This window comes from Tinamus guttatus, unplaced genomic scaffold, assembly GCF_059628265.1.
Source record: "Tinamus guttatus ecotype Peru unplaced genomic scaffold, ASM5962826v1 Tinamus_guttatus_pri_ptg000240l, whole genome shotgun sequence".
Taxonomy (NCBI): domain Eukaryota; kingdom Metazoa; phylum Chordata; class Aves; order Tinamiformes; family Tinamidae; genus Tinamus; species Tinamus guttatus.
The window spans coordinates 10,404,964-10,429,230 of record NW_028288774.1 but is presented as its reverse complement, the minus strand read 5'-3'; the positions used below and the strand labels follow the sequence as shown (position 1 = coordinate 10,429,230).

The following is a 24,267-nucleotide window of genomic DNA, read 5'->3' as shown; positions in this document are numbered from 1 at the left end:
TTTATGTTGACAGCTTTCATGGGAAGAGGACATGAACAGATTTTAAACAGGAGATTAGGAATGTGCTAACAACATGAAGTGTAAAGACATGAGGGCTCAGGAAGAGCCCTGGGAGCTGCTTTACAGAACTGGGGCCCAAAGCCTAGAAATCAGCATGCCCATCCCCAGGGGTTGTTTCCCCCCACCGTCACAGCAAGCCCCGACCTCCCCAGGGAGGCACTAGGATGCCTTTTCACCTGGACAACTTCCAGCATAAGGGAATTCTGGTCATTTCCCAGATATCCAGTCCTTCTCCAGGAACTTGATTTGCAGGTTTTCAGCACACCTGCCTTTGACATTCAGAAACGAGTGTTTCAGTTCCTCACAGCAGAGCCCAGGTCAGAGGAAAAGCAAATCCCTTCCCAGGGAAGGGAGAAGATGCCAGTAATGGACACTGCACACCTGGAAGAAGCCACAGTCCCACATCCCTGTTTAGCAGGGAAAGGAAGGCAGCAGCTGTCTGAAGCTAAGCATCTATGGCCACTCTTGAGGTGGAAGAGTGGCAGGAATATTTTTGGCATGGGTACTCAACTGTGATTAAGATGGTGATCTGATGACTAAGGAAAACAGGACTTGGTTAAATGCAATTTGGCCTTAATGTACATGCAGAGAGACCAGTAGATGACATCCCTCAGCATAGATGTTGCCAAGGGAAAGACTGCTGTAAACAGGGGGAGACTGACCACAGTTGGCACTAGTGGTGGTCACCAGAGATCCTCACAGGCTCCTGATGTTCAGGATCTGCCCATTGCCCTCTTTTCAAACAGACTACTTGGTAACTATTCAGCTTCCTCTGTCCCATCACTGAGCCATCAAGGATCACAAAATTAGAAATTCTTCATTCTGTAGCAAAATACCTGCCAGCTGGGCAGGTCAGTAGCTTCTTCTCTTCAACTGCTTGATAAAGAAGAGAGGAAGCAGAGTCACAGCCTCCCAGTGCCATAGCAGAGGCAGATTAAAAGAAAAAAAGTAGCCAGAGTCACTTAGAAGGTTAAAATAGGGATGTTTCCACCAGATGATTTTGTCTTTCACCTGATTGGAGGCAGTGCAGGTGTCACTCACACCTAGAGAGGAGATTTGGGCGGTACTGGACCAGACTGACTTCAGGTAAGAGAAGAAAAACATCCTTTAAGTATCTTCCTTGGAGCAGAGGAAATATTGGCATTGAGGGTTGCATCGAGCCAGGACCAAGCTCAGCTGTAAGACAAGAAAAAAACAAGGTTATTACATACCATTTGTTCTGCCATGAGCAATATCCTGTACCATAAAGATTAATTGCTAGGGCAAGATGCAGAAAGAGGGTTTTCTCCAATCCACGTCACAAGAGCCATGTGAATCTCTCCTCTCCACTGCCCACAACGTCTCTACGATGGCGAGCAGCCAAAACTCAAGCAACGTGGCCATAACAGAGCAGGAGCCAAGTTTGCAGAGAGATGGTGGCTTCTTGAAAACCCCCTCTCAGTACCCCACAGTTCAGCCCTGCAGTGCTCACACTGGCTTCGCCACCCGAGCAGCCTCCAGCTCATCTCCAGCAGAGGTCACAGCTGCCCAGGCAGCAAGAAGGACACGCTCGACTCGGCCTCCTCATCCCACGGAGGCAATTCATGGGCTTCCTTCCATGCCCAAGAGTCACGAAAGCATCGAGCATGTTCCTCCAGCCCTTGGCAACCACAGTGCTCTGTTTGGGACCATCTGTGGCAGTATCAGGTTCCTGCAGCTCTTGATCTCCTCTCTGCAGGACAGCTGGTACCACGGATGGGCTCCAGCACACAAATTATTTTTCCATTGGATAATAAATGACTCTTCCATGCTGATGCTCTCCCTGCCCTTCTCAGTTTGGAGCCAATTGCAATTCAAGAGTCCAGCAGAACAGTTGGAATCCAAGAATGGGTGACTTCCCTTGCACCCACAGGAATGCAATCAGCAGGAGGGAAAGTTAACCCTTTAAAGCCTCTTAGCTCAGCTTCTACTTTTGTTTTCCTCCAATTTATCACAAACCAAGAAAGATCAAGATTCAGGCAGGTTTTGCATACCAGATTTTCAGCTCTGGCCCTTCCGGCAGCAGTGATACACATCTGCCTTTCCCCTTGCCTTTGCTTCATTATTGCAACGTCTTACTTGCTTCAGAAACAATCCTAACTGCACAAAACTCTGGCAGTGACTCAAAACCAAACATGACAAGGGAAGACAAATTAAAGATGGTTTCCTTTTGCAAAGCCGCATCCCCTACAACTGTCCCTCAAACACACAGGCTTCAGCACTCGAGTTGCGTGCTGCGTAACTCAGCACCCAGTAGTTCTTGCTTGTTTGTTTTTAATACCCACAGAATGGCTGATTTCAAGCCAACTGGGGTGCTTGGATAATAGCAAGGCTTACTTTAAGAGACCACAAATCTTCAAGTCATAAGTGAGTCTTTAACTTTAGAAATAGAGGGAAAGTTTTCTTGATGCAGCTGGATTATACTCCAAGCCTGTCATGGCCAGATTCGCTGCCTTCCTTAAAGGCATTTGGCACAGTCAGCAGCAAAGTCCAGACAAGATCCTGCTCTAGCCCACCTAGGAAGCTGCATTTCCAGGATGCCACAATTTGTAGGGAAAGTGCTCAAAGAGTTGGTCAGTAATCGGGAAGCTCATTCCTCTGCCTCTCTCATATTCCCAGCACAACAAGCCAGAATGGCTCACCAGCACTCCTAGACCACAGCTCATCTTGTAATAAAGGCAGTCCATGGACTCTCATCAAAATGGTGGAATGTTTCTCATTTATGGTTGAAATAGAGGACCCCAAGCAGATATAAGATCCAATCAGGCCACAGCCTATTTCTGTTTCACTGAAGACATAGTCTTACAGAGAGGACAGTGGTAATGCTCTCCAAGGGAAACAAGGTTTTATCTTAAGGGTTGATAAGTGTAGGAGGAGGTTGCTGTAATGCTGAATGCAGCAAGGAAACACCAGTGAGAGCTAGTTGGTGTGGTGACAAAGAACTTTCTCACAAGATACACGCAGCTCTCAAGTATTGCATTTCACAGGGGTGTCTTTCTGTCAGCTGAAATCAATCAAGGCTGGTATTGACTTTGACTCAAGTGACCCATGCAGTTTATGGCTGTTCTGCTGTATATAACATTTTATCAGATCATTAATAACTAGAATTTGGAAAGCCATGAAACATTTCCGATTTATGTCTCTGGAGAATGTTTCAAAGCTTCAAAATTTCAGATCTGCTGTTTCTCTTGACATTTTGTTCCAAATCCTGGTAGAACTTGCCAACACATGGATGTCTGGGCTCCCAAGGAGCTCTAAGCTGATGATACCAAACTGGGAAAAGTAGCTGATACCCCAGAGGGCTGCACTGCCATCCAGAGGGACCTGGACAGACTGAACAACTGGGCAGTGAAAAACCACATAAAATTCAACAAGGCCAAGTGCAAGGTCCTGCACTTGGGGAGGAATAACCCAGACACCAGGACAGGCTGGAGAGCAGCTCTGCAGAGGGGGACCTTCTGGAGAGCAGCTCTGCAGAGGGGGACCTGGACATCATGGTGGACGACAAGTTGACCACGAGGCAGCAGTGTGCCCTCGTGGCCAAGAAGGCCAATGGGATCCTGGGACGCATCAAGAAGAGCGTCTCCAGCAGGTCGAGGATGGGGATTCTGCCCCTCTACTCAGCCCTGGTGAGGCCACATCTGGAGTATTGTGTCCAGTTCTGGGCTCCACAGTACAAGAGGGATGTGGAGCTGCTGGAGAGAGTCCAGCGCAGGGCTACAAGGATGATCAGGGGCCTGGAACATCTGCCCTATGAGGAGAGGCTGAGGGAGCTGGGCCTGTTCAGCCTGGAGAAGAGAAGGATGAGAGGGGATCTAATCAGTGTCTATAAGTACCCCAAGGGAGGCAGTGAGGAGGATGGTGCTGGCCTCTTTTCAGTGGTGGCCACTGATAGAACTAGAGGAAATGGCCACAAACTGAAGCATCAAAAGTTCCACAGGAATTTAAGGAATAATTTCTTAACAGTGAGGGTGACAGAGCCCTGGAACAGGCTGCCCAGAGAGGTTGTGGAGTCTCCTTCTCTGGAGATCTTCAAAACCTGCTTGGACACAGTCCTGTGCCACGTGCTCTAGGTGACCCTGGGTGTGCAGGGGGGTTAGACTAGATGACCTCTGGAGGTCCCTTCCAACCTTAATGATCATAGAATGCTTAAGCGTATTTCTTGCTAAGACCAGGAGCAGGACCCCAGGTATGGCATACAGACATTTCCAAGCACATTTCTTGTCCTGCCCCATCATCCTGAAGACTAGCAGAGGATAACTAGCGAGGACAAGAAAAACACGTGCTTTGATGCTCTTTATATACTAACTCCATGCTTACAACTTTTGGAGAGAGAGAGAAAGAGAAGGCTTTACACAAGAATACTTTAAAATCATCACAAGATTTAGCTCTGTAAGAAGCAGGTGCAGTGCCCAGCCCATATCAACCTTAAGCTGTGTTTTTTTCTCCAGGAGATGACAATGCTGATAACTGTATCATCCTCTGTGCAGCCTGCGCCCCTTCGCCCCCAGATGTCTCCCCCTCCCACCCTACCAAAGCCGGGGAAGGACAACCTGCGACTCCAGAAACTCCTGAAGAAAGCAGCCAAGAAGAACGCCATGCTAGCTTCAGAGCAAGCCAAGTCCTTTCGGTCCAGTCTCTCCCCTGTGAATGAGGCCAGCCCCGATCTGGAGCACAACAGCAGCGCTGCCCCGGCAGAGACCCCCAAGACAGCAACAGGCCCCTCCATCAGCCTCCCATCCCGCTTCCCCATCCAGCCCGTCACCCACCGCAATCCGTCCCCTCTGCGGAAGGGCAAGCCTTTCACGCTGACTGTCACTGAGCAAAGGCGCATTGCTGAACACCTCAGGCTCACCACGTTGCCAGAGCACAAGCCAGCCGAGACTCCACAGCAACCTGAAGGCACCAGCGCCCAGCTTCCCTCTCCACGAGACTCGTCTATATTCATTTTCCCCCAGCTTTCTTCTTCCACTGCAGCCAGTACAGAAAGGGCGCCAGAGGTTACCTATGTCACCAAGATGCACACTTACTTCCACAGTGTCAAGGCACCCAAGGCTAAGACATCCGCATCAAACCAGACCCAAGCAGCCTGCAGCAATGAGGACAAGAGACCTTCTTCTCCTGCACGTGAAACAAGCCGCTCTGAACCTTCTCCAGGACAGACACCTGCCCCAGTCGGTGACAGCAAGACCATGGCTGCCATTCCAGCACCTCACCCACTTTCTCCTGCAAAGGCAGAACCTCCTAGTCTAGCTCCCAGGCCTGCACCACATGAAGAGTCTGTCAAAGGCCCTTATCCCAAACCCAGCACCTCTGATGCCCTCTCCAGTAAGTCAACAACGCTTGGAAGCAGCACCAAAATATCTGGATCAGAGAGAGCCAGTTCTCCTCGGAGGCAGGTACCTATAGAGGCAGCCACCCCAACACAAGTCCACACTACAGGGGCTACCCCCACAGAAACAAAGGGAGAACAGGCCATCCCCCCTCAGCCAACCCCCAGCCCATCCTCCAAAGCTGAGCCAACACGGCTGTTAGCAGAAGACACAAAACCTCCTGGAGCCAGCATTAGTGGCTGGCATCGCCTGAGGAAGCACTTGATGGTACAGCCAGATGCACCCAGCTTCCCAGAGCCGGAGTTAGGCAAGCAAGGGCAGGAGGACACAAGCCACAGGAAAGACAGCTCTCAAACAACCACCAGACAAGACAGCCAGCTAGTTAAATCAAGGGCCACCAGGATGTGGGATGCCATTTTATACCAGATGACAGTCAGAAAGAAGCAGCAAACAGAAGAAAAAAGAGTGCGGAAGGAAGAAGGCTTCACCTTCCCTCGCCGCCTACCCATCCTTCTCCATAAACCACGCTTTGACGCTCGCAAGTTGAAGGAGCTGGCTGCCAAACCCATGACAAAGATCACCACCATGTTTGAGGTAGGCCGGTATGGACCTAAAGTGACTGAAGAGCGCACCAGGAGCTTTAACCAAATGGCATCAGGATGGGCAGTCAACTGAAGCCAAGCCGCTTCATCAGGCCCACATCTCTGGAAGTTCCTACAGGACACCAAGCAAGAGTACCTACAACTACCTTTTGTGCCAGGTGGATCCAAGTATAAGGAAAAAAAAAGAATAAAATAAAACCCCTCTGAGCCAGCAGCCTTGCACTGAGGATTCAAGGGCTACTCTGTATGTATATGAACTTAAATGTGTAACATACCACATCCACAGGTCAGGAGCCAGGAAAGGTAGGCAAGCATTCACATTTTGTTTTAAAAGAGCCTACTACAAACATTGTATGGAATGACATGGTGTAGAGAGAAAAGGCACACTGCAAAAGGGACGAATTGCCTGTAGGGCCGGGGGCGGGGGGGGGGGGGGAAAAACACACACGCACACACCACAAACACACACACAGAGTTTAGAGGAAAGTGATGGAATGTGAATTTATTTTTCTTATTTTGTGCTTAAGAACAGTAGAAGTCCTAGAAACATGAGGAGCTATAGAGAGAGAGTGCAGAGGAATCTGCATTGCTCCATTTCCTACCCATCTAGAGAGGATCAGACTGAACTCTCAGAAAGGCCACACATCATCCCCTTAGCTTCACTGCTCTAAGGGCAAGCAGAAGACACCCTGCACCTGGCTGCCCAGAGCAAGATGGAAGTGTGTCTGTTCATATGAGAAAGTCAAGGGACAACACAAGATCTAACCTTCTGGCTCTCATGTAAGACTTCCCTGTCTAGAAAATTGGGCATTACACTATTTAAAGTCATTCTGCATCAGCCTGCTAAATTTTAGTGCGTAGAGGACCGATGAGGCTGAGGACAGGACACATTTTTCTTGGTACATGCCTTGGCCATTCCAGTTTCAAAATCCTCAGTTCTCTGTCTAGCAAGTCTTTTGCGATAGGCCAGTCCATTTCCAGTGTTCACCCTTAGCACTCCAGAGCCACCAGGCTTTGGGAACAAAAATACTGGTGAGCAGCTATTTCTGTTTCTCAAAGGAATTTGAGATGTGGTGGGGTGTTTAAACATACCAATCCTATATTAGCTATGTAGGGCCTCAATAGGACATCTGATGCACAGCTCTTCGCATTTTCTTCTCATGCAGAGAATATGGAGGTGGCTGGAATTTCCCCAAGCCAAACTAGAAGAGGTACAGGGGGAAGAGGCCACTTCTACCTTTCTGAAGTCTTCCAGTTTAATGGTGCTATAAAGAACAACTCTACTACAATCAGACCTTCACAGAAGTTTCCCCTTTAGTGGTAGTCTCCTTTCTTTCTGTTTTGTACCCACTTCCCTGTTGGAGGGAGGAAAAGAGATAAAACAAGCCCAAGTTCCCCTCCCCTCTTCTCCTCCAACCTCCAGTTCTTCAAGGAAAAGCTAGGAATAGTCACATGGTGAAATAGAAACACTTCAAATAGCCCCAAAATGAAGCCTAACTACATCAGTAGAGATTAAATCCTAAAGGATAAAAACAGGAAAGGGCAATACCACAGGAAAGACTGTATGTATGTGTATGAGGTTGGTTCCGACTGCCCTGCTTTGCTGATTTTCTAGTATTTTGCTTCACAGTAGCCTTTTCAGAGAGCGCAAAACAATCTGTTACTCTGCAGATTCCTGTTGAAAATGGATGTCGTTTGACTCTGTCAGGGTCTTTGAGCTAGTATAAAAGCAGTTTGATAGGGAGGAGCATTTAGCAGGTTGGAAACAGATCAGCAATCAGGAGTGGCTGCTGGATCAGCTTTTGCAGGGTAAGTGAATATCAGCAAGCTGCCAGATTTACTGTGTAAGAGTTTGCTCCTCTCCCTGCAAGGAAGGGCTACAGCAGCCTAAAACTTCACAGGTAATTGCACCCACTATATGGGAGTTTTGGCAGTGGCCTCCCTTCCAGGACAGGACTGGCTCAAAAGCAATCTCCTCTCACTTTCCATTTAAAGAGTTTGAAATGCCATCCCCATTTTTAACTTCTGTTGGTTGCAACTTGAAGTCATCTGCTATTTATGACCTTCTTCAGGAGTGGCCAAGAGTTCATTCCTTGAGTGAGACTTGCTCAGCTGGCAGCCCTTTTTTTTTCCTCCTAACATGCAGTAAACTCCCTTATCATGCTTGAGGGGGAAAAAAAAAATAAGCAAAAATGCACCAGAAACTTAACAGAGAAATGCACCAGTTGCCCCATAACAGCAGACACGCTAGAGCCTAGGGCACAGATGGGTGGACACACATACCCAGAACCCAGCCCTCAAGAGCCATGCTACTAGCACCAAGCCAAACTGATATTGATTACAGCTAAGCACGAATTTGGAAAGAGAGGATGTTTTTTGAAAGCATTTTAACCCATTCTGTGCCACAGCAATGGTGGCCCAGAACAAACCAGCAAGTTGCTCACATGGTGATGAGGAAAGGTCCATGGGTACCTGCTGGGTGCAGACCAAGGGGTCCATTTGTGGCTCCAGCAATGCCCACCATGGGAACTAGAGAAAGGCAGAGCTGACCGCATAGTTTAGCTGAGAAACACAAGCAGAAGAACAAGGCAGGTCCAGCCAGTGCCACAGAGACGCAGGAACGAGAACACAGCAAGCAAACAGACTGGAGCAACAGAAAGTCCATGGCAGAGACCTGCTATTAGGAGCCTTTGCATGTTGTAGGCTGTGCCAAGCAGGCAGAGGAAGTGAAGGAGAACACTTCTGGGCACAGATTTAGGTTGTTATTTGATGGCAGACCCAGCAACAGGCGGGGAAAGGATGAGCATAGTTAACAGGGCAATAGAGGGATAGAGAAAGTCTGGTGCACAGAGACCTCTCAGCATATAAAGCAGCCAATTATAACAATCCAAGAATAGAAACAAGCCCAAATCCTCACGCTATTCCAGTGCTTTTGGCTGTCTTCAGCCAAAGAAATCATTTCTTGTAAGCAAGTCCATAGTGCATCAGGGCTGTGCAGTAGCCACCTGGAGCACTGAGTAGATCTTAGAGGATGCCCTGTTGCAGCCTCTAGACTCTCAAGAAAGACCAGAGCCAACAGCTATTTCCTCTGAGCTGCTTCCAGGAACTCAGGTGGGACAACCAAAACCTGCTAAAACACTTGGCTATTAGAATCAAAGCTCAACAGGATACTACTCAGTGCATCAAAACAGATTTCAGAAGGAAGAAGGGGGCAGGTGAAAGAGAATACTTTGGAACTGGTTTCTGTAAGCAGCAGACAGAGATCAAGACGAGGTACAGGCCTTCAAGCTCACTTCTTCATTGCATCTAAAAATGTAATTATAGACAGACTTGGGTTTGTACTGTTGCCTGTTTCAAAATGGCCTTCATGAGAGCTTCTTTCCTGAAGGAGAGTACAAAAAGAGAGAGTTTGCTGCACTGCTAAGCCAGTTCCTTGGAAAAAAATAAAAAAATAAAGAATGAACAGTCCTGGAAGAATTCAGAAACAAAGAAGGTGCTTTGTAGCAGAAAGCGCTATTTATAAGCTTGGCTATGAAATAAAGTTTTAATTATTGTAGAAAAAGAAAAAAGAAAATGCTTGTTTCCCCTCTCCACCCAACATCCTTCCCTCTTAGTGCTAGAGGCTGCCCAGCTGGATCCAACAAATTATCACATCCCTCTATGCCAATTCCCTCTTTCTGCTACAACCCTCATTCACTTGGGATGACATTGGGATATCCACTAACACAAGCACAATAAGCACACACAATTCAAAGACCATTTTAAGAGGGCCCCAAGGCATCACCCCAGCTTTTCCTCCCCTGTAGCTATGCACCAGGGCACAGTCCTTCCTGCTGTGTTGGGCCATCCAGCAGAGATGTTCATTCCCCTCCTGCTACAACCCTACTGCAGGCCAGTTCCAAGAGGCACTAAAATTATTACAATTTTTTTCCTCTAATTAATTCAGTAAATCATTGAATTAGATCCTGGAAACATTCTAACTTCAGGATTAGAACAGCCTCTATGCTCAGCAGGAATGGCCTCCAGCTAGTACTTTCCTTTGCAATGCAAGAGATCACAAGAATCAACATTAGAGACTGTTCCTTCGAACAAGCAAAGGGAAATCCATCCTCAACCAAACATCATTAGCAAAGGTATTTGGCAAGTTAAGTACAGGTACCAGCACCCTAAGAGTATCAGAGGGTGGGTCTCTGGGTGCCCACTTCCTTCCAGCTCGCAAAGTCAGTTACTTGATTGTGAACAGAGCTCCAGCTGTTACCATATGGTACCTTACAACTCATCCAAGTTCACTTGGCAGAAACAACCCAAACATCTCACCAGAACACTACCAGGAGTTTATTATGTAGCACAAGGTCACAACTAACCTACCTGGCTAATGGGTTCTCCAGGCACGTTATTGCTCTGTTGCATCGTCTATCAGCACTTTCTTGTACTGGCCGTGGCCTGTTGCAACAAATTTATACTTTTTCCCAGAAGGAGTGGACTGAACAGGACAGAAAGAAATAGCCAGAGTCAGCATTGTTCCTTCTCAGATAGGCATTCAGAATCAAATACCCAAAACTAGGGGAGCACATGAGATTCTCTGACTTCATTTTATATAGGACAGCTACTAGTTCCTAAGGACAGTCACCAAGAGTCCCACAGGAATTTGGGCTCCTCTCCTATTCCTTCCACAAATAACTTGCACAGACAGAAAGACAGATCATCTGTTTCTGGAAGTGCAGGGCAGTATGGCAGGTACTGGACAAATAATAGGGAAGGAAAGGTGCAACATGGTGTTGCAGTAAGGGCTCAAAGAGCCCTCTGGGCCAGTGTTCTTGCAGGGCTGCTTTCACCCACAGCAAATACTGGTTTAATTCACTGCATAGTGCCAGCAGCAGTTTCAAGAAATGTCTGCAGATAACAGACATAACAGATAACTCTGATCTCTTGGCAAGTCTGGACAATTAGGACAGCAGCTGTTTCCAGCGTTTTAACATGCATGTCCACAAACATATCACTGGGCACAAAACCTCATATCCATCTGCAAACACTAATACTGTCTTAGGTTGAGTTGCACTCAATTTTGGGTGTTTCTTTGAAATCAAGATTAAGCAGCATAACAAAGAGAAGAGTCCCTCATACTTGCAGTTCAATTTTAGTCTGGAAAACCAGGACTCCCAGCCCATTAATTGGCATAATGCACTATTCAAGAGAGCTTTCAGTACCACTAGTTACAAATTTGCCACCATTTTTATTAGGACTGAAGCTATAGCAGCTGACTGCTGTGAAGAGTTCTCTTATGATGTAGATATGCAAACGCTTTGGTGGATACAGGCAGCCTCCATCAATACAGATCTTTTCTTCACAAGAGGAAGCATTTCATTATTTGCACAGGTACTGACTTACCTTGATATTGGTCTCGGGTTTGGGATTGCCCTTCTGTTCCCAAAGGCTTCTTTTGCTCACGATGTCTCCAGCCACAATATCCTGAGAAGAGGCTGTTCTCATTAACCTTCACTGGCAATGCTGCTGAACATGTGTTTGTTCACATCCCTTCCAAGCCCACGCATGTGACCTCTTTTAATACATAATGTCACATTGCCTGACCTAGGACAGCTGGAGCTAGAATTCAAAACTAAGAAAACTTCTTTCTATTCCCAATATATCTTTGGCTTTCTCCTCTCTCACACTTTTCCACAGGAGATCGGATCAGAGATGCAAGATGTTTATTTTCTTAAATTTGTTAACTATTTAAGACATGTTAACATCAAGACATCGCTATGTGGAAGGAATTCTGCTCACATAAACATAGATTTGCAAGCCATGTGTTATAGAATTACCCTTGCTCACAGGGGCCAGAGAAAGTTACTAAGAGAGCCAGTACAGTATCCTGTATCCTGTACAGTATACAGTATCCTTTGCCATTTTCAAGTTTACAGAATTATCATCTTGATTCCAGATCCGACTTAGTGATCAGAAACTGGAGCTCAGTTGCATCCCCATGATAAAAGTTGCATCATTTCCCCACCAACTGACTTCATTCTCTTTTCAAGTCAGAGGGTTAAACAGCTTCAGACATTTCCCTAGCTGTACCAGTGAGGAACAATTCAGAACTCGCAGAGATGAACCTAAGGTCTTAAGTATAAGGTGATAGACACTGACAAAAGCAACCAAGTCCCTAATGTCAAGGCTTTTAAAGCCCTGGCTCCATGCTGTCCACTGCTGATTAGCATAATCCATGAGCCATATAAACAGGCTAATATTACACTCATACAGGGCAAGCATAAATTGTGTTGCAGGCAGCGGTCCATTCCTTTTCTCCTGTACCCTGTCTAGGGTAGGTCATACAAATCCCTTACCTTACAAGTTGGTGACTTCACGGAGGACTGAGCTGCAACCTCCCCAGTCTCCCAGAGGCTTTTTGTGCTGGCTACCACCATGCTTGTGGTGGGAATGTCAAGGGATGGTTGACGGGTGGGTTTTGGAGCCTTTGTGGATGTCTGGAAAATAAATAGAGAATAAATACCGTCAGGGGACATCTAAAGTCTAAGTACATATTTTCTCTGTAAGTGGAGGTCCTCAGGGATGAGAGGATACAAAGGGAGACTCGAATGGCCCTGCCAGAAGTTTTCACCCGGTAGTCAGGGAACATGAGGAAATGAGGATGAGGTTGTTCACAGACGTCCACTTTATCCCCTTGGAAGTCTCTAGAGATAGGAAATGGACTTTTTCCAATCTGAGGAGAGGCAACTTGGTTGTCACCTTGCAGACAGTGGGACTAAGAAGGAGGTCAGGAGAATGACGCCTTGTGAAGAAGCCTCTTTGGAGGGTGGGGATGTAGTTGGGTCAGTGCAATACAGCCACTCACCTCAATGGCCTGTGTGTATTGCTCCAGTCTATCATCTATCTTCGATACAGGCAGGGGAGGCTGGCTCTTCTTTATGCTGTTACTAGAGAGAAAAACAAAGGAATAAGACAACTGCCTTGTGAGAAGGACCCCAGTGCCTTAGGCAGGATTTTGAGGGCCACAGGCCATCTGTCATCACCACCCACCCAATCAGCAGGGCCCTCAGTAATCCTGCATTTGAAACAAGGCATCTGCTTCATCATAACTCCAACACCCCCAATGATACCTTTTCTTTATTGAGCGGTTCAATGACTCTGTTCTGTCCGTGATCTAAAAGCAGAAGAAAAAAAAAAAAAAAAACACACAAGAATGTTACTGCTCCATGGACCCTGGATGGACATACATTGCCTTGGCTGTCTGTAGTCCAGCCACATTACTTTTGTGTTCCCTCACCCAAGTTTTGGGCAGAAATATTGTGGTCACTCCAGGCCACAGACAGTTGAGGAGCATCACTTTGTTTTTGGAGGCAGGCAAGACAAATCCTCAAAAACTCCAGTACACCGAAGCAGCTCGGCCAACACATAACTGGGGCTGACAGCTCAAGTAGCAACCAGGGCAATGCCTTCTCTCAAACACTTGGTTTTCTTGCTATAGCCAAGGGAGACAGTGCATTAGGTGAGGAAAGGCAGGGGGGAAAAATAAGCTATAGGTACCATCAGCCAAGGTGGTAGAGGAGCCAAGCATAAGAACAGCACAGACATGAGTTATGGCAGCTCATCTACACAATACAGAACAATTTAGCACTTGGAGCCTCTTGCAAGGCAGCTCTTCAAGTCAAGCCATCAGGGAAGAATTTTGCACAAGATGCTCCTGTGTCCTGTGCAAGAAGTATTTGACAGGAAGGCAAGCAAACACTTCACAACCAATGAAAAAGACAAATGTTGCCAAACCTCACAGCTCTTTCACTCTCCAGAAAGCAAAAACACAGAGACAACAGTCACTTTCAAGTCAAAGGGTTGCACATTTTTCAGCAGCAAGTCCTACCGAGTCAAGGATCAGCAACCAAGTAACAAGGAGCCATCACCCTGCATATTGCTGCCTGTGCCATGGGAAATGCTACCTACTTGTCTTTAGGCAGAGTTCTTGCCTTTTTGGTGGAAACAGCATTTTTGAGCAATTCAAGACCAAAATGCCTCCTTGGTGGTAATTTTTTAATTCTTAACATTCATATTAAACCCTACTGGCTGGAATATGAATATCCTCCTTTCTCTGGGAAGATCTCAAGCTCATATTTTTCCCCGAAAGGCTTTACAGTCAGGTTTGTTTATTCATGAGCTCTATCATCATCATTAAAAACAAACACACACACACACACAGTATTTCTACTCCTTTCCCTAGGCTAATCCTAGCAACAACAGTTAAGTTCTGGCCAGGAAGCTACACGCCTTTTGGGGCTGCAGTCCGGAAAGTTTCAGTACATGAAAGGCAACAGAAGAATTTCCCAACATTTTCCCACTGGTCCCTTTTCAGGGGCCTACTGTGGCCAATCGCACCCCATTTTCAAATCTAACTTGAGCATATGGCCTGTATCCAAATTTTTTGCTCCCCTCATTTTATTTGGTTTTAATGGACTTCTCCACACAGAGCAGCAATCTGATGGTTAAAAATGATGAAGCTTTCTTCTTACTTATTTCTTGTGGCCAGAGGAAGCATTCTAATACCCACCTGTCCAGGAAATATTGACTAAAAAACTCAAGTCTCAAGGCAAGAGAGCAAGGATAATACCAAGAGCAGGCTAACAGGCTGCCCAGACTCCTCACCATTTCCCAAAGAGTGTACAGCTTAGAGAGAAAGACAGAAAGCCATACACTACAGAAACCACTTATCTGTATCTACTATACTTAAAAGCACACACACAGAATTAAGGATTTGTACCAAACACAACAGGAGACCCAAGATGCAATTCAGGTGGTGCCAAGAACTGAAGTTTCACATGACCATGCCAGTTCTGATAGATGTGAATAAAAAAAGACTCCATGTTTCAGAGACCAGGAATCCAAGTCTGTTCAGAACAAAATTAAGTGATTCTTTCTGACTTTATTCAGAGTTAGATAGGAAAATTCTAATGCTTCACCTTTTTTTTTCTTGTAAGGGAAGCTTAATTTTCTCATCAAGACTTAATCACATGCACAAGTCTAAGGTACATATATCTTTTTTACTATTACAGCATTCCCTAAAGTCTTTGCTGAGCTTTAGCTACCTGAGTACACTTTGCCAGTCGCCATGACTAGAGACAGTCGTGCTCTCAAGCAGCTTGCAGTTGAGGTGGACAAAGCAGGAGGACAGGAGTTTCCACATTACAAACAAAGCAGATAGTGATTTGCCCTAGCCTGAAGCAAAAGTGGAAGCAGAATTCGTACCCTACATTGTCACAGTGTCACCTTCCCCCGGTGTTAGTTGTGCGCCCTATGGGAATAGTCGTCATTGACCATGGAGCAGCCCTGGGAACACGCACCTTGGTGGAGCACACAGCAGTGTGGTCAGAACACAGCTCCTCGTCCTCCAGGCTGACAGGACTTGGAGATTTCTGGCGTTTGTCTGGTACTTCCTCCTCTTCATTTCTCCTTCTCTTCTTTTCCTGAGTGAAGAGAACGAACAAGCCAGGAAGGGAGTTGGTCAGAGCACTTATTACAACAGAAGTGACTCTTCCCCACTCTCTCCTAGGTTTACTCTCTCACACTAAATGCTCAAGCACAAAATCTTTGAGTCCACATATTTTGAAACATCCTGGAAGGATCTCATATGCAAGTTAAAATAATAATAAAGAGTAGTCAGAAAAATTTGGTAGGTCCAAGGTTCCAGAGCGACATGGAAAGGAGTCCTTGCATCAGTTACTAAATAGGAAACTGAGATCGGAAAACATGAATTTCTCATCTCAGTAGTTCCTATCTAGAAACCATTAGGAGAGAACATAGCTGCCCTTTATTCGACCAGGCTATGGCAGTTCACATAACAGCCAAATGCAAAAGCATACAGAGGCTATATCAAGTCAAAAAATGCAATTAAAACAAAATATCTGAAGCTCAGCAACTTAAAATATTTGCACACAGCTCAGGTTCCAGTTTTGTCTCTCACGCTTACCAAAATCTACATCTTGCTGAAAGGGCAAAGACAGAAAACCTCAGCTCGGAGGCATGGCAAGATTTGCAGATGCATCACCCCAGAGTGCTTCAAAGGTGTAGCAAAGGTTGAAGAGAAAAAAGTAGTAAAATTAAGATTCAAGCACACCTAAAGAACTATTCACTGTTCACAAAACCACAGGAGAACTAATAGCACTTCCCTCTTCATGTGGGCATGAATAAACCACTGCTCCAGAAGTGGAGACATGACCCTAGGAAGAGGGAGAGGTTGCCCACAGAAACGCCCCAGCAACAGCCATAGGTAAGAATGGGACAGGTCCCACATTATACCCAAACACCACATCTACACAGGCCCAGCACCCATTAGTGTGAAGTGGGTGGATGAGCCGAGTTTCTTGGCAGTCTCTGCTCCTGGCCCTCCCACCAACTCTCTGAAGAAGAGCAGGACAGCTCCTCCTGATCCAACCTCCTGCAAAGCTCTCTCCTCCTCCGACTGTTGCTCCCGGACATCATCTTCCTCATGGCACAGCCTCTTCTCCTCCCTCACCACCACATTCTCCTCCTGGATGTCCTCCAGGCTTTCCTGATGCAGCTGGATCTGCTCCAGTTTGACTTCAGCTTCCCTCACACCACTGTCCTCTTCTTCATACGACTGTCGTGGAGACCTAGACATGGGAGAAGAGAGGTCAGAGAAGCAAAATAGTGTTTGTAGCCTCTTAACAACTTATCAGGTCCCTCAGACAGTTTCACCATTCCTCTAAGCATAGAGTGACTGGGAGTTTTAAACCACAGCTCACAGTCACTTTTGCAGTCCCATCTGGGGTTCCCCACACCCATCTAGACATCAGAGCAGTCACATCACACAGCTGCCAATGCCAGGCACACACACACAGGCCCAGGAAAACCCAGCAAAAAACAAAGCAGCCTAAAGCCACCAGGGTCACCAAGAGCCTTAGCACAGGTAAAGATTAGAGTGGGCTTTTTACAAACTCCTGTGTGTCTCAAAGCCTTCAGGGAGGTATTTTTAAATCATTAGATTTGCAGAGGCAGCACAGCCCGCGCACTGGGGCTCAGAGTCACTTCACTCTAGAGTTCTCACTGGCTCACAGATTCACATCAGGATGTTGTTGCCGTTGTCCATTGCTCGGACAGAGAAGAACCTTCTCCTCCCACATATTTCTTAGAAAACTGCCTGCTTTGCAGCAGCAGCTGTAGGTTCTCTGAGAGCAAGACTGGAGAGATGGCTAGCAGGCAGCTGCTGGGCCGCAGGAGGGACATGCTGCTCCAGCACCATTGAAGACCTCATGGGCATGCACACTCACTGCACGCAAGGCAAAGTCCCCTCTCTCCTCTGTTAACTAGAAGAGAGCAGAGCTGAGACACCCTGGCTCCAGCATTATTTCCTTTAGCAGAGAGAGTCAAAGCCAGAAGCACAACCTACCTGCACCTCCTGCAGCCCTCCAACCTCTTCCTCCAGTGAGGCAGATGAGCAAGAAGGGGCAGAGCTGCTGAGCAGACTTCCTAGGGCACAGCCAGGGCAGGCTCAGCTCTCACAAGGAGGTGAGTGTGCACACAAGCCCCAAGTCCTTTCTACTGCTGCTTCTCCTACCAGCCTCCCACCTAAGGCTGCCCAGGTGCAGCCACCAGCTTTAAGGCACCACCCACTGTAACGGGCTTCACTTGCCCTCAGTGCTCCCACCCCTGAGAGTCCACACTGTCCTCAGGTGCTTGGGGTTGCAAAGGGGGAAGGTAAAGCTTTTGGGTTGCTTTAACTACTGTGTTTGGAAAAAGTAAGCAAGAGCCCAGCTCTGTTTATCTGCTCAGCAGTAAATATTAATCTTACATGTGTTTTTCAGCCTTGTGGATAAAGAAGAGGCTGTGTAAACACAGGACAAGGCTCCCTGTGAAATCAAGCTACAGAGAGAGCCAAGCCACAGAGGTCAAGGGCAGGTACGCAATGTCCAAGGGAAGAGCTTAAGGCAGGATTTGGCCCTTAGCTTCACGGTTATGACTGAGGAGCCTGCAAACAAGCACCACGCAGGCATCTTTGCTGCCTCTTTTCTGCTGCTGAAAGAGGAGTCGTTACACCCCCTGCGCTGATGCAAGTCAGGAAACAGAATTAACTTAGAACAGCTTTATAGGATGCCAGGATTGTGGTAGAGGCCATTTCAGCCATTGCAGCCATTCAGGTGGCTTAAAAGCGCTGTTGCCACCCCTCCAAACCCTGGCCTCCTGACCACTGCTGCAGGAGCAAAGTGTCTCCCAAGCATGGAGCCCTGGAATCCCAAATCAGGGGCAAGGAGCCCACCCGCTCTCTAGTGCTCAAGACTCTGGCCTCCAGCTTTCCTGGGCTTGGTCCCTCTGCGGGGCATGGACCTTCTCTTGCTCTGCCGTTGTCCTACCCACCTCTGCTTGCGCTGCTCGAGTTTCTGGGACCAGTCACTGAAGCCCTCATCCTCCTCCAGCTCCGATGGTTCGGAGGGCTTAAAGTCATAGCTGAAACACATCAAGAGGGAAAATTAGGAGGAGAGTGGTGCAAAGAGGCAGAGCTGGCCCAGAAGGGCCCCCAGCTGCTCCTCTCCTCTCTCCCTCCAGTTACTGCATCTTCTTCACAGCAGTAGCTCCCAAACCCCACTTTAACCCTTATTCTTTGCTACAGGAAAGATGCTCTTGCCAAGTGCTTAGGAACTTTCCCCGGTACAGAGGGGATCTCTCAGCAGAATCATTGCAAGAGGGAAGCAAAGCAGGAGCAGCTCTGTTTCTCCAGCAGAAGCCGGAGCCCCAGCTGCCTGCCTGGCCTCCTGGGGCTGCAAGCCGACAAGCCCACGAGGAGCAAACCCCCCACCCGTGGCTGGAGTTCACTCTCACTTGGTTAGATTAGAGGTGTTTCCCACTGGATTCTTGTTCGTACCGTGCCTGTGACTCTCATGGTCCCATCTTTGCCTCACTCAAACTCAAGTGAGAACGCTGGACCGGGAAGGGGAAAACCTTGCTCCTTGTCTCTGAGCAGGAAAGCAGAGAGGAGGGAGTGCTTCCCCGCTGGAGCACGCAGCCATCCGGGCCAGAGCGCGCCCAGGCGCATTCCCATGCTGTGACGGAAGCGCTCCGTGGGGAGCGAGCACGCGGCCCGGCACTCAGCCGCCCGGATGGAGCATCAGCCCTCCTGGCTTGCGCAGCACAGCTGCCTGCATCACATGTGGCTTGGCCCTGCATGGAGGGCTTTTTTCTATTTTTTTTCTCCTCTCATCCAAGACAAGGATCACTGGGACGCTGGAGCTCCTGGGTGTGCATTGACTCATCGGTGCCCACGCTGCAAGCGGCTGCCCAAGGAAGTAGCTTTGCAGATGCTCTTGGGACATACGATGTTCAAGTGCCCCAGGAGACAAAATCAGCATGTGGGACCCAAAGACTAGTTCAAAATTAAAAGATTCAAACTACAGGGTAAATTTAGGTCTTTCTTGCCTTTATGAACTCTGAGGGGGTGTCAGGAGATGCTTGGTCCCCTCTGCAGCCCTGATGCCTAGAAATAGGGAGTGTTTCTCAGAGATGCAGGAGCTTCATGCTGATCTGGCTCAAGGAGCTGTTGGCTGCTGAAAAGCAGCGGGGTGGGTACCTGGGGGCCCCATGCAAAGCGCTGAGCCAGCAGGGCTACATGAGCTGCCGAGGAGCCTCCCTGGAGAGCGACCCTGCCCAGGCACTTCCCGCCAGCGAGTCAGCGCAAGGCCATGCTGATGCCCACCCTGCTCGCTCGCTCCCTGGGCTGTGCACGCCTGCGCTCACAGGCCCTCATGTCCATCCCTTTCCCTGCCGCTGGCTGGATGCATCCCCGGGGTCCCGCTGCTGCAAGAGACCAGGAGAGTGGGGGAGCATCGTGAGCACGGGGAAGGAAAGGGGCGACAGCAGGGGTGAGCAAACACGGCCAGACGTGTTTACGGGGAGAGGCCCAAGCTCAGCAAGATTAATAGCGCCGTCCAGGCTGAAGGAGTGGGCCCAGGTGGCTGTCAGCAGTTGCGGCAGAAACCAGGCGAGGGCCAGGAAGAGGAGACCTCCCATCTCCACACCGCCTGGCCCTGCTAGTTCAAGCGCTGCGGAGTTTTTGAACCACCCTTGCAATGCTTTTAGATAGAAACATCCTAAAAAACTCCTGCCATCGCAGGGTCCCCACAGGACGTACACTCGTGCACTGCTTACTGGTTTTCCTGCGGCGGCAGGTCGCTCTCCGAGCAGGAGCTGGCGTCGTTCAGGCCCTCCTCGGCCTGGGACCTCAGCTGCTTCTCCCGCTCGCGCCGGCGCCGCTCCCGCGCCGCCTCCTCCTCATCCTCCACGCTCCACTGCGCCGTCAGCCTGCCGGGACGGCGGGGAAAGGCACGTTCAGCGCCGCCGCGAGATGCGCACGGCCTGACGCTGCGGGCGGCATGGCCCCAAGCCGCCCCTGCCCGCCTTGGAGCACCCCACCTCCCAGCCCCTTCTCCAGTGAATTTGCACCTCGGAAAGGATGCTTAAGGGACCCGTGAGGCTGCAAGAAGTCCCATGCCCTGAATCTCTCTCTCCAGGAGAGCATGTTCTGGGGATCTCAGCTCATCTCCTTAGGGAAATCAGCCTTTCCTAGGCCACCAGGCATAGTGCTGCCCATCTGCTCCCGCGCTACACAAGCGAGGCTGCAACACCACCCTTGCTCACACAGAAGAACCTGCCTTGGCTTTGTCCAAGCACCTCAGCTGCTGGGTAATAGAAGCCTTGCCTGGAGAACGGCCGCTCGGAGCCCAGCGGCAGCGATGAGGCGCCACAGCATTCCTGCTCCGGTGATAATCACAGCTCCGTGCAGGACGGGCTCCGCTCCTGCTCTGCCGCCGCTGCCAGCCCCTCCACGGGGACAGCCGCATTCCCACTATCACAGCCACCCACGCGAGGTCTGCAGCCCCCTGCAGCCCCAGCCCCTGGCACGAGACACACGTGCATGGGGCAGTGAGGAGCAGGGCTGCGAGTGCACTGAGAGCTTGGTGCTGGGCCCAGCGGTGCTTTCCTCTCCCCCCACTCGCTGCCCCTTCCCACCTTGCCCTCCCTGGGAGCAAGGACAGGGAGCCCCAGGGCAGTGACTCGCTATCCTTCCCCACGTGCTCCACTCTCCTATTTATTGTTTTCCCGTGGGTTCCCATAGAAACCGTTGTCTGTGGTCCTGGCAGGAAGCCACCCTGTTGTTATGTGTGTTATTTTTTTTATTATTTTTCTTAATATATAAATGAAGTCATTCATTAAGCTCTGCCACGATCTCCCTCCCTCCCTCGTGTGACAACTCCAGATAGTCTCCGGCTCCAGGCAGCTCTTAACTCTCTCCCTGCTGGAAGGCTGCAGTCTGAAGGAGGAAGGGCCTCGTTCATGCCAGAGCGAGCCAGATTTGGGGGTGACATCCTCCCTACCCCCCCCCATCACTTGCTGGCAAAGCCTTGCCGGAGGCGGCGCTGCGATGCGACCCCCAAAGCGGGTCTTGCCTGAGCGCAGAGAGTTTTTCCCACTGCTGAAGTCACTGGGCTTTGCAGCCCTCCCCACTTCCCGCTTGGATGTGACTAATTCCCCATGACCTCATCGGCTCGCTATTCTGTCGCTCCATCTTCTGCACAGGGCCTGCGGCCGGCACACAGAGGACCCCGGGGTGATGCTCATGGGGACCAACGCTTTTCCGCAGAGCGGAGCAGTTTTCCTGCCTGCTCCCTTTGCCGGAGAGCTGCGTCTCCGCGAAGCGCACAGGAGCCCCTTCCCTCTCCAATGAACATCAGGAATAATAATAATAAAAAAGTTATATTAGCAAATCCGGAGCCCCTTCAGCTCCCACATTGAACACGCTTTGGGGTTCAATCATCAACACAACACGCCGAAGGGAAATGAGTACTCCTCTTGGGCTGACCTAATGGCAAAAGCATTTGCTTTTGATGAAAAGCAAACAAGCGATCGAGAAACAACCCCCTGCCAAAGCATTGGCTTTTGGGTCAGTGAGAGGGGCTTGCTGACCTGCAGACCGCGCGTGCCATTTCAGCGCAGCCAAACCCGCGCCGCTGCCGGCCTCGCTGCTTGCGTGACAGGGAGGTCAGCCGTTAAATCTCCTTTCAAAGCAAAAAGGTGGAAAGATTTCCTTTCAAAACAGTTCAGCAAAGTGGTGGCGGGGAGACCTTGGCCAGTTATTTCTAGTCGTTAGCAATCAAATTTGGCGCCTCACACTGGGATCACGTAATCTTTTCTTCTCAGCTCTAGCAGCGATTGCCCGCGCACAGGGAGGGCGGCACGAGCTGAGACCTCGTAGCTTCAGCTCCGTCCTGTGCATTCCCAGGCTGCTCCCAAGCCCGAGACGCCCCTGGCTGGGTCAGTCGTGCTGGGGTGTCCCCAGCCTTACATCCCTGCGGTTCTCAGTTTGGAGCAAAACATCACTGGCAGCAGGGCTATCTCTCTGCAAGGAGGCAAGCAAATCCTGCAGGTCTAAAGACAGGCTCAGAGCAGCAGGTTCCGGTTTGGCTGCAGACTCCCAGTGTGCCAAATGTCTGGGACGTTCAGGCTTCAGCTTGGGCTTGGGCCAGTTGCCCATATGAGATCCAAATCTTGACTTCACCTCCCTCTGGACCCCCAGCCAAGTGAGGAGAGGGGTTTCTTTTTTCCCTTTTTTCCCATTTGCCCTGTGAACGCCTCCTCCTGCAGAACAACGATCCAGGCAGCAGCGCTCCAGCGGTGCGGTTTCAGGTGGCCACTAATGCCCACTCCAGACAAGCCAGGATTGCTACAAAGGTCACGTTTCCTCATCATCGCTTGGGGAGATTATAATATTCAGGCAAGGGAAATTCTGGCACCAAATGAGCTGTGTTTAAGGGAAACACCGCAGACTCTTTTGCATAGCTCAGCTCAGAGGAAGTTTTGCTGGCCCCAAACCAACCTTCAGCGCTAAAGCTAATTCCAGAAAGGAAAATGCAATGTCTCCCAGAGGCCTTTGCCTTTGCAGACCTGTGCCAGAGCCCAGTAACCCTCGACCAGCAAATTCAACATTCCTGTCTCCTGAGCTCACCGGGGCATCACGGGCCAGGGAGCGCTGGCTGTAGTCACTGCCCCCTTTACATGAGGTTCAAGGGGGAAGATGCTCTGTGCACATGGCTTAGGAGGAGTCCTGTGCAGCTTGTCTTTATTTCGTATTCCTCAAGTCTTTAGAAAGGGCCCAGAGATGGATGGTAGGTGCGCTACAATGCACACTCATGCTCATAGCGACAAATGGAAAACGCCGCCAGCCACTGAAGGCCCAGGTTGTATCCCTGCGACAAGATACTTTCAAAAGTTCAAGGCCAAGGATTTGTCTGAGGTTAGCTGGAAAGCCAGGAAGAAATAGAGATGGAGCTAGCATTGCTGGGGCGCACGGCAGGCTGCAGCCCCATTGCTTGATGGGCAGGTTCCTGAAAACGTTGCTTGATGGCAAAGACTACACTTAGATAGCCGTCTGCCTGGGTAAGGAAGATGGTGTGGATAGTGGTAGGCTAGGAGGAATGGGGGAAGAAATGCAAACAGAAGATATTACACCATGTCCTGGAGCTTGTTTTTTTGACAGTGGGGGTGAAAGCTCCGAGAAACCAGCTTGTCACTCAAGGCAGCCTGAGATGCTGGACAGCCTCTCCCTCCCCTACATTCATGCAATTCCTCAGCTATGGTGCCTGGTTTAGTCTCCAAGCTACGCAGTTTGAACCAGAAGGGTAGGGGGGAAGGGGGAAGCACATACTCGCGTCACCCTAAGCCTTTTTCTCATACCAAGCTTCCCCACCCCGGCTGTAGCTATGCAGCTGTGGCCACGTCCCCCTGGTTCTCCTATAAATCATGGCTTTCCTGGTGGAGCAAGGCGCGGAAAGGCATCGCACACCCCGCGATAAGGATGTGCCAGGCTGCCCCAGGGGAATACGATACAGCACGAGCCTCCATCGGGTAGAAAGGGAAGCAAACCCCAGGCAGCAATGTGGCCAAAGCCCAGCTTCCCTTTAAAAAACAAAACAACTCATTTTTCTAAGCAAGCCTTGGTTTCTCAGCGCTAAAGCATATCCTGTTTCTGTCCAAAGAAGGAATCGATACCCTGCATCCAGGCTAGCTCCGGAGCGCCACAGTCCCGAGGCTTAAGAGGATCTCACAAGAAAGTCTGTTATATTCAACTTCCAGCTCTGATTCACAGATCCGGATACACGGCTGTGAGTCCGCAAGTGCCAGGTATTTTTGGCATTACGCAGAAGCCCCAGCTGTGCAAAGCCCCTGCACGTCTCCGTGGAGCAGAC

At 49.4% G+C, this 24,267-nt stretch overlaps 2 protein-coding genes across 2 annotated transcripts in view; one reads left to right on the top strand and one right to left on the bottom strand.

Moving 5' to 3' along the window:
* Positions 1–264: 264 nt before the first annotated feature.
* LSP1 (lymphocyte specific protein 1) overlaps positions 265–24,267 on the bottom strand; it is a 40,833-nt gene continuing 16,830 nt past the window's right edge. Inside the window, exons 2-11 of the mRNA XM_088525851.1 lie at positions 20,174–20,326; positions 18,389–18,478; positions 16,449–16,647; positions 15,358–15,480; positions 13,129–13,172; positions 12,864–12,945; positions 12,355–12,495; positions 11,402–11,482; positions 10,382–10,496; positions 265–1,236 (exon numbers count right to left, since the gene is read on the bottom strand). Coding sequence (XP_088381977.1) covers positions 10,407–10,496; positions 11,402–11,482; positions 12,355–12,495; positions 12,864–12,945; positions 13,129–13,172; positions 15,358–15,480; positions 16,449–16,647; positions 18,389–18,478; positions 20,174–20,326 — 1,003 coding nt within the window. The 3' untranslated portion in view covers positions 265–1,236; positions 10,382–10,406. The remainder of the gene's footprint in view (positions 1,237–10,381; positions 10,497–11,401; positions 11,483–12,354; positions 12,496–12,863; positions 12,946–13,128; positions 13,173–15,357; positions 15,481–16,448; positions 16,648–18,388; positions 18,479–20,173; positions 20,327–24,267) is intronic.
* Positions 4,533–6,086, top strand: PRR33 (proline rich 33). Its single transcript, XM_088525949.1, has one exon. It carries the CDS (start codon positions 4,533–4,535, stop codon positions 6,084–6,086), a length of 1,554 nt encoding a protein of 517 aa, XP_088382075.1.